We start from the raw sequence: 12,396 nt of genomic DNA, 5'->3' as shown, positions 1-12,396 counted from the left end.
ATTCAGAATCAAGAAGGTCTGGGTTTGAATCCTTTCTCACATACTTACTAGCAGTGTAAGCCATTTAACTGCTCAGCCTTAGCTCCCTCACTGAATAATGAACCTAATAATATCTCCTATCTCACAAGGTTATTATAAGGATAAAACTAGATAATGCTAAATGGACCAGTGGATAAAGTGCTGGATCTAGAATCAGTGAGACTCGAATTCAAATCTGGTCTTAGATACTAACTAGCTGTGTAACCCCAGGCAGAGTCACTTAATCTCTATTTGCCTCAGTTTCTTCTTCTGTAAAATGGGGATAATAATAGCACCTACCTCTCAGAGTTGTTGTGATGATCAAATGAGATAATGTTTATAATGTTCTTTGAGAATTTTAAAGTGCTATAGATGTGAACCAATGTCATTATTTTGTTACAGAAGATCCTACTCAAAGCCAAGCTTTATTTGCTTCTTATTACTTTTTAGTCAGGCACTAAATTTCATTCAGTTCAGACCTATACATTTTATAGGTCTATAAAATATACACATTTTTTATTTTTTATAAATATCAACTATAAAATCAAGAAAAGTTACAAGAGGACAAACAAGCAGATATGAAATGTTGAGACTTTATTAGGTCAAAGCTCACTAAGCCTCATTCAGATAAAGATGGTAAATTGACAGCCATTACAACTGATGTCTTTTGCTGATCATAACAGAGTAGGAGCCACAGAACCAGCTCCCCTCCCACCTTGCTCTGACAACTACAACCAATGGATTTTAAAATATTAATTAATTAATATTAATAATTCTTATTAAGGGTCATGTGCTGAACACTCTTCTAACAGCCCAGCACTCTATCCACTGTACCACTTAGCTATAATATTATAACATAATATAATATAATGCAATGTAATGTAATGTAATATAACATAACATAACATAATATGATATAATATAATATAAAACCTTTTATTACTAAGTATGTCATACAAATCCTATTTGGTAGTGAAGTTGGACTCCTGAACATTTTTCCCTATTAAAATCTTTCTTTTCTTTTAAGGACTCTGTTCAGTCTTTCCATCAGGCTCCTGGATGGCCACACCTTCTCAAGGAAAAGTGATTCTTTCCTCTTTCAAACTCTCAGCTCTATTCAACCCTTCCTATGTCTTTATTTAATGTTAAACGTTTATTGTAGTTATTTGTATACATGATTTATCTACTCCTAGAAGAGATGATTATAAGTTTCTGCAGGATAGAAACTATATCATTTTTCATCATTTTTCAATCATGCCTAATCCAATGTCCTGGCCATAGTAAGTGCTTAATAAATATTAAATATAATAAATGTATATGGAGTTGAATTGAATGGCAGTTGGTTCCTCTGAAAGCAATGACTATAAGGAGGGGAACAATTATTGTTACTGATGAGTTGCATGCTTTTTAAAAATAGGCATACTTTATTATTATGGGTTCTCCAGAAGTGTTTTGTGATTGAATGAATTGAATGAATGAAAAGATGGATGCTGTATTATTGCTTCATTGAAAGATTTAGTCATTTTCTTTTAGTCACTTAAAACATTTTTCCCTTTTGACTATATTAATATCACTCATGAAATTATGCTATTGAATTATATAAAGTCCCTTTCCATCACACTGACCAATTTCCCTATAAATCATAAACTTGTTTGGTTTTTTTCATTGGCTTCTGCTCTCACTCTGATCTGTGACCAAGTAGCATCTTTTTCTTTTACTTAGGGAGCAGACACGTGTACATAAAAACCTCAGAAGCGAAAAATCAGTCATTGTTAACTACACAATCTCTAGGCGACAGGAAATTTTGCAGAGAACTCTATACAGACCACCTTGGCCTATTGCCATTGAATTTTTGCCAGCTGTAGCACAATAAAAAATGCTATCATTAAGAGCTTCATTCATTCAGTTGATTAATATGTACTGAGTGCCTGTTTATAAGGCACTGTATTGGGTACTTTCGTTTCTAATATATTTGTCAGGACCTCTTCTTGACAATAACTAGTCCTTAAGAAGTCTTAAAAATAGTTTTTTCTAAACCCTTACCTTCTCTTTTAGAATCAATATTAAGTATTGGTTCCAAGCCAGGAAGGGCTACGCAATGGGGGTTAAATGTCTTGCCGTGGGTCACATAGCCAGGAAGTATCTGAGGCCACATCTGAACCCAGGACACATCTGAACCTATCTCTAGGCCCCTGGTTCTCAATATCCCTAGGCCACCTTCCTGCCTCCATTAGTATTTCCAGGCCTTTAAGCCTGATCCTGTCTGAATATACTGAGTGAGATGGTCTTTAAAGCTAGGCTCAATGAAGAACATATTTCATAGGACCTTGAGCTAGAATTAGAAGACCAGTTTTCCCAAATGAAAAAGAAAATGAAAAAAAAAAAGAATAATAGAGTCATAGATGAAAAACCAACCAACCAACAACAAGTGGGCCATTATTCTTCCTTCCCCATTTTCAACCCATACTAAAAAATAGTGACATTACTTTGTTGATAAAGGTCGATGTAGTCAAAGCTATGGTTTTTCCAGGAACAATGTTTGGCTGTAAAGAGTGACTATAAAGATAGCTGAATGAGGTAGAATTAATACTTTTGAAACGTGTTGCTGGAGAAGACTTTTGAGAGCCCCTTGGACAGGAAGGAAATCAAATCAGTCAATACTTAAAGAAATGAATCCAGACTGAAGATCTCATACTGAAACTGGAGCTTGGAGAAGACCTGATGTTGGGAAAGATCGAAGGCAAAGGAGCTAGGGATGAGAGAGGATGAGATAGATAGATAGTGTCATGGAAACCACAAACATGAAAGTGGACAGACTTGAAGAGATAATGGAGGATAGAAGAGGCTGTGTGCTCTGGTCCTTGTGATCACAAAGAGTTGAACATGAGTGAATGACTGAATAACAACTAAACCTTCTCTTTGCAGGAGATGGAGAGGAAGCGAGAGCCAAGCACAATACCATCATCATCATTTTTATTGTTAGCATTTACATAATGCTTTAAGATTTTCAAAGTGCTTTAAATTTATGATCTCATTTGATCCTCATAACAACCCTGAGTGATAGGTGCTATTATCCCCATTTTACAAAGAAAGAAACTGAGGAATACAGCAGTTAAGTGATTTGCCCAGGGTCACATAGCTAGTAAGTGTCTGAGGCTTAGTAAGTGTTCAGTCTTACTAACTCCAGATCCAAAGTTCTATCCACTGCACCACTTCTTTGCCACAAGTCCTTGGAGAGGGAGAAGGATATGACCTTCCAAGAGACCAGAGAGCAGGATCTGTGAGCTCAGATAATCTTCTGAGACAAGACCTGCATTCTCATGACTGGCATTTCCAGAAAATGACCAGACTTTAATTCTAAGTGTGCAAGCCTTTCTGTTTTTGCTCCCAGAGCTTGACCATTTGATTTGGTTCATCCTTGTTTTTCTAATGCATTTTATTAAGCAAGAAGCTTACTGTGATAATACGGAGGTCGGAAGGTGTGATCAGCGACTCCCCAGCGAGGTGGGAAGATGACAAAATCAGCAATGGCCACTCCAGGACGAACTGACTTAGCTGTTAACACAGTGAAAATGGATGGATCCTATGAAAATTGAAGGGAGAATTATCAACTCAGATGAGATAGTAATATAACAAAACACCTGCTCTCCTCTTACGAGGTATGTCCTTTCATTGCAGTTTATGATTTTCCTGGAGATTCCAGTTTTCTGATTAAGCCTCATATCCTGTCTTTCCTGTGGTTACCCTTCAATGTCTAGACCTGTTGGTCCTAGTGCAGTAATGATTAGGCTTCTCTGGCTTTCCCCCCTGCTATGTTCTGCAGCGAGGTGGATTAACACCCTGTGAGTGAGCCATAAGCTGATTTTCATCCCTGTTGTGGTTGTCTTATAGAACATATGGTACATAATATCCTACTGAGCTGAGAACCCAGTGTTCTTGTGACCCTGCAAAATAAGGACATGGTAACTTTAAGTTAAATAGCAGAGGATCACTGATAGCCTGAATGGTCATTTGAGAGGCTATTGATGAGAAAAGCTAAAATTAAAATCATATGAAAATTCTGTATAGAAAAAGTGATTTCTCTCCAAGAATCCCCAAGCATATCTCTGCTCTCTTCTGAGAGAGTCATATTATTTGTTTTCCTTCCATTTCTTTCTCCAGTCCATTATTTCTAAACCTGAAATCTGTGAACTTAAAAAAAATCCCTCCCATAATTCTATTGCAATATAATTTTTTTGTAGCTATGTGTATTTTAATGTATACATTTAAACATTGTTCTGGAGGCAGATGGATGGCTCAGTGGATTGAGAGTCAGACCTAGAGACAGGAGGTCCTGGGTTCAAATGTGGCCCCAGACACTTCCTAACTGTGTGACCCTGGGCAAATCATTTAACCCTTATTAAATGATCACTCTTCTGCCCTGGGACAAGTACACAGTATTGATTCTAAGAGAGAAGGCAAGGGTTTTTAATAAACAAACAAACAAACACATTATTCTGAGGTGCCTCTAGGTTTTGCTAGAATGACAAAGGTATAAAGGGGCCCAGAAAAGATTAGGAAACCCTGTTCTGTTCTTAAGAAGTACCCAAGATATCACGAACTACAGATTCATGGAAAAGATGGTTAAAAGGAGTGCTTATGCTCTTCCAGGGATAGCATTACTCAAAGACTGAGTTAAGAGACATATGCACAAGACCTACAGTAGGGAGGGCTCTGGGCAAGTCACTGAACCCTGATTGCCTAGCCCTTGCTGCTGTTCTGTCTTAGAACTGATACTAAGACAGAAGGTAAGGGCTTAAAGTGAGAGACAGGGACAGAGGAGAGTGGGACACAGAGAGCGTGAGAGACAAAGACAGAGACAGAAGACAGAAACAGAGAGAGACATGCACACTGAAAGGAAACTATAACAAGGGAACAGAAGGCAAGAGAGAAAGAGAGGAAGAAGGAAAGGGACAAAGGTCCAAATGATGATAAATGATTTTGCAATCTTTGGGCCACAAAAGATCTAGGCAAGTGCAAAATAGTGAGGTAATTAAAAAATTAGCCAAAATGCCAACCCTCAGCCTTGTAAAAGTTAACATTTCATAGGTCATGGCACTTAAGAGTTGTACAGGATTGTAGAAGTCATTTAATCCAAATCCTTTATTTTCCAGAGAAGGAATCTAAAGCCCTGAGGGGAAGTGATTGACTCAAGGACTTCCGGGGAATTAGTGGCAGAGCCTGAATATAAGTATAGGTTCTTAGACTTGAAATCTAGTTCTTTTCCCATTACATGTGAGAAGCCCATTAAAGGAAAAAGTTGTGCTACTCAATGTCTATTCAACTTTTAAAGATCCTTTTTAAAAGGTTGCTTCTAGTTGTTATTTTCCCCTTTAGCATTTTTAAAAGAATTGCTATTTCTCAGACTGATACTTAAGTATCATAGAAATCAGCTGAATTATTGCAAAATAATTCTTCTATCTGTCCTCCTGCCTTCTGCTTTAATTACCGCACTGTATTACAGATTAAGTTAATCTAGTATGAAGTAGGCAACAAATCTCATTACCTCAGTGTCTGGGAACTCTCCTAGCCCTTTATATTTCTCAGATATTTATTATATTTTCTTGGTATTATGGTCACTTTAAACTTTCCCCCGATGTTAAGAGTGTAAGCTCAGTGAGGGCAGAGACTAATTCTTATTTCTTCTTTGTATCCCTTCAGTGCCTAACATATTAATGGATGGATACATTGCAGGAGCTCAAAAATGGTTACAGAAGAATTAGGAAGAGAGAAGGGAGGAAAGGAGGGAGGAAGCAAGAGGAGAGAGGGAGGGAGGGAGGAAGGGAGGAAGGAACAAAGGAAGGAACAAAGGAAGGAAGGAAGGAAGGAAGGAAGGAAGGAAGGAAGGAAGGAAGGAAGGAAGGAAGGAAGGAAGGAAAGATTATGAAGTGGTAGCCTTATGCTCTCTACTCTGGAGACCTGTGCCACAGGTCAACGAGCATTTCAATTCGACTAGCTTTATTGTGTTTACTCTATAAACCTTGTGCTTGGTACTGATGATACAAAGACAAAACCAAAACAAAACAAAACCCCAAACCCAAAACTCTACTTCGAAAGAATTTAATTGTGGACTCTGATTCATCAGAGCTGGAAGGAACTTTAGAGATCATTGAGCCCAATTCTCTCATTTTATGGATCATAAAAGTGGTGCAACTTCTTGATCTTTTGGTTCAATGAGATGTCAACTTGATTTTGGTGAGAAACCCCAAAGTTCATGCTCTGCAATTTTCTTTGGAACTTACTATTAACCCAAGAGCTAAATTCTGTGGCTATCTTATATTGCAGTTAAAACCACTCAAATGTGTTTGCATTGCAAGAGGATGCCCAGAGGAAACTGTTTTCATTCCAAAGGCAAAACATTCCCTCTCTTCACAATCCCCTTCCTCCCAATCCCAAAGACACATCTCCCTTTTCAGGACCTACCGCATGGTCATAGGCAACACTGTTGATGACCATAAAGTTCTCCAGGTTGTATTTATAGGGAGTGTAGTTTCCATGCCAGGCAACAACGTTGAATGGAGAAACATCCTGTTTAATGAGAAAACAAAGATTAGCCCACATCTCTCAGTTATTCAGCTATAGGCAAGCATAGGTACCATATTCTCTTCTGTAGCCTGCCTGCCTTCTTGCTGACCCTTCTTTCCTTCCTGATTCCCTTCTTCCTTTTATCTCTCTCTTCTTCTCCCATTTTTATTTTGTTTCAGTAAATGAATTATTATTATTATTATTATTAATATCTCAACTTTATATGATACTTTGTTATTGTTTCAGTTTTGTCTGACTCTTCTTGATTGCATTTGGGGTTTTCTTGGCAGAAATACTGGAGTGGTTTGCCATTACCTTCCCCAGATCACTTTACAAATGAGGAAACAGAGGCAAACAGGATTAAATAACTTATTCAGGGTTAAGCAACTAACAAATGTCTGAAGCCATATTTGAAGTCAGGTTTTCCTGATTCCAGGCTTGGTGCTTTATCCACCACACCACCTAGCTGACACTTAATGGATTATAAAATGTCTGACATACATTGTCTGTTTGATCCTCATAACATTGTAAGGTTGGTTCTATTATTATCCCCATCTTACAAATGAGGAAACTGAAAATCTTAAAAGTTCATTGATTTACCCAAGGTCACACAGCAAGTAAATGTCTGAGACAAGATTTGAACCAAGGTCTTCCTGATGCCAAGTCCAGCATAAAGAATAATAAATAAATCATAGGTTGGGTATAAGGTACAGAATGATACTAAACAATAACTTAAACATGAAAAATGGCATAAAAACATCAAATAGATATATATGATGTGCATATATATGTTTATACCCACACATATATATTTACCAATAAGGAGATGTGATAAAAGCAATATATTTTACATGGAAAACTCAAGTATTGATCTTATATGCCCCAAATTCTCTGGCATTTTGGGCAGATATTTTATGGGGGATCTCTAACGGGGAGGGCATATAGGATATATTGGGAAATGAAGGTGATATTAAAGCAAAAAAAAAAGATACTTTTTCTAAAAAACAAATGATACAAACAAGACTTGTACTTGTATTAGTGGAAGGTGTACCTACATCTAGAGACCAATGGATCTATTGAAATATAAAAACAAAAAACTAAACTCAACTTGGTTCAGGGAAAATCCTATCACTCTCACCTCTTTTACCAACTCACTTATCTGTCTCTATTCCATTCCCCCCTAAAATAATTCACACTATTGAGTGATTAAGAAGTATCTGAATATTTTCCCACTTTTAGGTAGCATAACTCTGCTTACTAAACAGCTGACCTAGTGTGCTACCTCTACTTGAACTTCAGAGTTCTGTTTCCCATTTTCTCCTTTTATTATAGCACGCCCTATCATACAACCATTGACAAAGAATTGGAAAGGACTTCAGAATACATCTAATCCAACCCTTCATTTTGTAGGTAAGGAAACTGAGACCCAAAGAGGATAAGTGACTTGGGCAAGGATTCAAATTCAGGTCCTGTGATGCCAAGTTTTTCATTCTACATTTCCCTCTTTGGACTAGCAAACAGTATTGAATGACCTTGGGCAAGTCACTTAACTCCAGTTGCCGACCCCTTGCCACTCTTCTGCCTTGGAACCAATACTTAGTATCAATTCCAAGAAAAAAGGCAATGTTAAAAAAGAAAAAAGGTATTGAGTTCTGGCTAGGGAGGTCTCTTCTGTTGGTGAAATATCATGGATGATGACCAATACTAGGACCAAAGATCTTCAGGGCTTTAATATTTTGATGGATGACTGGAATTTACCAAGCATCAATGGTGGGGTTGGAGGGAGAGGAGAAGGGGGTGGGTAGGTGTTCAGCTTTTAAAAATCTACCATTTTATCTACTTACCAGGAAGCTACCTCCTGACATAGTCATGTCATCTTCTGAGTGTGTGTTCTTCTGGGTGCCCAGTAGGATGAAAAAAGCCTGGGGCATCTATCTATGATGGTACCCAATAACTTGAACAACTAGGCCACAGTGTTTCAGGACACACCCAAAGGGCTTAGGTCAATAAGCTTAGTTGTGGTATGAGCTGGACATGCCTTCTGAATTCTGATCTTACTATCCTAGGTCATACTAGAGGTCTTAGGAAGTCAAGTTACAGATCCCGCATCTATCATACATCAGCAAATACTTACTGAATGCTTACTCTGTGTTTAGCATTGTGCCAAATATTAAGGCACCCAAAGTGCCTAATATGTGCAAGGCACTGGGGATACAAATACAAAGTGAAACAGTCCCAGCCCTTAAGAAGCTAATATTCGGGGGCAGCTGGGTAGCCCAGCGGATTGAGAGCCAGGCCTAGAGATGGGAGGTCCTAGGTTCAAATCTGGCCTCAGACACTTCCCAGCTGTGTGACCCTGGGCAAGTCACTTGACCCTCCTTACCTACCCTTACCACTCTTCTGCCTTGGAGCCAATACACAGTATTGACTCCAAGACGGAAGGTAAGGGTTTAAAAAAAAAAAAAAAGAAGAAGAAGAAGCTAATATTCTCCAGGCCCAGAAATAGGAGGTCCTGGGTTCAAATATGGCCTCTGAAACTTCCCAGCTGTGTGACCCCGGGGAAGTCACTTGACCCTCATTACCTACCCTTACCACTCTTCTGCCTTAAAACCAATACACAGTATTGATTCTAAGATGGAAGGTAAGGGTTTAAAAAAATGTTTTAAAGAAGCTAACATTCTCCTTGGATAATGCCACCTTTGGGTGAACTGACTCTTAGTTAAGAATTGCCTTCAGATCTTTCAGCACATTCTTTTGAATCTTAGAATGTTGTTATATCTTTGCTTTTTCAAGATGGATTTGATTTTTTGCAACAACCAAAAGTCCATTCAGAACCAAATCTGATGAATAGAAAAGATAATTATATTGAGAAAGACCATTTTAAATTTAGAAAATAGGTGTGACTTGTGGACATGAAGACAGATGATGAAACATACTCCATTTGGTAGAGAAGTAACATATATAGGTGCCAAGTGTTGTATATATTGACATATGGAGACACTGCATTGGTTAAATGTTTTTTGTTATCGGAGAAAGTTATATGACGATAGACAAAAGGTTATTAGGGGATGAACAAGAATTTTAAAAATCAATAAAGCATTTTAAAGTGAATTGGTACCCTAAAATGAGGTGTGTCATAGAAGCCATAAGACTGATTTTTCTTATGTCATTTATAAATGGATTCTGAAGGAAATTTTCCAAGAGGAATTACAAAAATGTCCTGTGTAATGGCAGTTTCATTGGCATCCATATATCTATCCTCTCCCAAGAGAACCTATTTAAGAGGATAATTTTTATTTGGATTTAAACTTGTGCATTCTGAGTTGCTGGTTGAAAAACTAGCCATCTCTTTATAGTTATTGAGTGTTCAGTACCTTATAATTTAAGAATTAAATTTCATGGATACATACACATTAAGAGGAGGAAGAAAGCAATGAAGATAGGCTAGTTAGCAAAGGAAGTTGGATTAGGAGGAAAGACAGTCTGTTAAGATCCACAAGGGGAAAAGGGATATTTTAGGCAAAGAGAAAAACTTCAGCAAAGACAAAGAAATATCACACATAATTTATTCAACAGATAGTGGATCATGATATTATGACAATCATGGTGGTAGGGTACGTTGAGCTGGGGAAGTCAGAACTTACAAGTGGTAATCAATGGCCCTAACAAAGGCATTAGCTTCTCTCCCACTTCTTTAATGTCAAATGCATTTATTTATTTCTCTGTCTCTCTAAAGGTAGTTTATCTATATGGAAGCATGAAACCAGGAATAGTCCAAGGCTCTGGGTTGATGTTTCTAAATTGGGTTTTATACTATAGGCCTTGAGTTGGAAGGAGGAAGAGCAAAAAAAAAAAAAAAAAAAAAAAAAAAAAGCCAGGTCAAGCTTTTTGGTGGCAAGGTATTAAGGATCTGAGGAGACTTCTTACCTGGGTAATTTTTCCTCTGTATCCTCTGTATTTGTGTTTGTGTTCCTCTGGCTTTTAGATATCTTTGAGAAAGGCTTTTTCGAGGCTACACTGATAGCTATTTGGGGTCTTAGGCACAGAATATACAAAAGAGCTGTACAATAATGATTTGTGTCACAGGGGAGCTCTTAGGTATGCTTATATCAAAGAAGCTTGGAGAAGAAATTGCATATACACACAATTAGCTTAGAATATTTTATTTCAAGGCAATTAAATGAGCATTAAATAAATATCTGCTATATTCAAATGTTTGTCTTGAATAGGATTAAAAGTTTGCTAGGATTAATAAATTAATATTAGAATAGCATAAATAGAATAGAATAAAAAGTTGCTAGAATTAAGTTTGTCATGGACTCTTAAGGGTTTAAAGAGTGGCACAGTAGATATAGTCAGGAAGATGAGTTCAAACCTGGTTTCAGATATTTTTTAGTCTCATCTCTAAAATGTGGATAATATTAGTACCTGCCTCCCAAGGATGTTGTGAGGATCCAATGAGATAATAATTATAAAGCACTTAGCAAGTTCCTGGAACATAGTAGGAGCTATATACAAGTTAGCTATTATTATTATTGAAAAGATCTTGAAGGACCATCTTGGTCATTATAGACCATGAATCCCCCCTGATAACAACACTAACAAGAAGTCACCCATCTACTGCCTAATGACCTCCAGAAGAGAAGAACCTAATTTTTTCCCTCACTTTGCAACAGTTTTAATTATTAGTAAAAATTTTCCCTTTCATTGATCTCAAATTTGCCTCAATTCAGCTTCTACCCATTGTCCTAAATTTTGTTTTTAGTGCTTCAAATTTAAATTTAGGCAGGAACCTAAAATCTTTTATTTTTAAAGAAGCCTATGCAAAGCTTCTTCAAAGTTATTCCCTTAAGCTGTCTCTTGCAAACAGAAAAAAAAATAGCTTGAATGTCAGAAATGTTTATCTAGAGACAATAGTTTGGGGCTTTGGTGCCAAGTATAAGCATTTATTGTCTGAAGGAGTCTCTAGAGAAGGGAGGCCTAGGGAACTAGAATTGCCTCAACTTAAGGAAAGAGCCAGGAACAGCCAGGCAGGAGAGGAAGTGTGATCAAACAAAACAAGCACCAAATTTGGAAACAGAAGCCTTCAGCTGTGTGACCCTGGGCAAGTTTCCAGATTTTCTCTGCTTGGACACAGAGAGAAGAATTAATACCAGATGGGTAGATAGATATTACAGAGGTCAATTCCAGCTAGGGAAATTTCCATAATTACTAGAGTTGTCCAAACAAAGGAATGGATTGCCTTGAGGAGGAAAATATGCTAGAGGTGTTCTAATAGAGAATCCTAATGGAGGCATTATTGACAGTATTCATGATTTATGTAGGGGCTGGATTAGATGACCCCTAAGATCTCTTTTAACTCATCTGTGTTTTTTAAGGTAATTCAATTAGACAATAAGGGGAGGTCTTTTGACTTTTGAGAATGCCACTTTGCTAGTTTTTGGAGTTAGGAAGCATGTGCATGGGATTAAGGAGAGAATGGATAGTGAGAGAATTGAGGTCATTATTCCAGAAGTTTAGTGGTGAAAGAAAATGCACAATCGGGATAACAGCAAGAAGCAAAGTGTTATGTCAAGCAATGTTGTTTTTTAATTGGAAGAGAGGAATCCTTCCCTGCTTGCAAGAGTCATAGGAAATTGAGAAACAAAGGATGCTGGGGAGGGTTCCTCAAAATTGTGTGTCAGTCAAGCATTATCTTGATATTCTTAAATGATAGAGTATGAATTTTATACTCTCTCTGTCTCTGTCTCCTCCTCCTCCTTCACCCTCTCCTCCTCTTCCTCCTTTCTTCTTCTTCTTCTTCTTCTTCTTCTT

At 37.5% G+C, this 12,396-nt stretch overlaps 1 protein-coding gene across 1 annotated transcript in view; it reads right to left on the bottom strand.

Moving 5' to 3' along the window:
* The window catches only part of HGD (homogentisate 1,2-dioxygenase), an 85,694-nt gene that overhangs the window by 11,329 nt on the left and 61,969 nt on the right, over positions 1 to 12,396 (bottom strand). Inside the window, exons 11-12 of the mRNA XM_044670071.1 lie at positions 6,481 to 6,585; positions 3,475 to 3,601 (exon numbers count right to left, since the gene is read on the bottom strand). Coding sequence (XP_044526006.1) covers positions 3,475 to 3,601; positions 6,481 to 6,585 — 232 coding nt within the window. The remainder of the gene's footprint in view (positions 1 to 3,474; positions 3,602 to 6,480; positions 6,586 to 12,396) is intronic.

This window comes from Gracilinanus agilis, chromosome 3, assembly GCF_016433145.1.
Source record: "Gracilinanus agilis isolate LMUSP501 chromosome 3, AgileGrace, whole genome shotgun sequence".
In the NCBI taxonomy this organism is placed as follows: Eukaryota; Metazoa; Chordata; class Mammalia; order Didelphimorphia; family Didelphidae; genus Gracilinanus; species Gracilinanus agilis.
The sequence above is the reverse complement of the archived record's forward strand: the minus strand, read 5'-3'. Positions and strand labels throughout refer to the sequence as shown.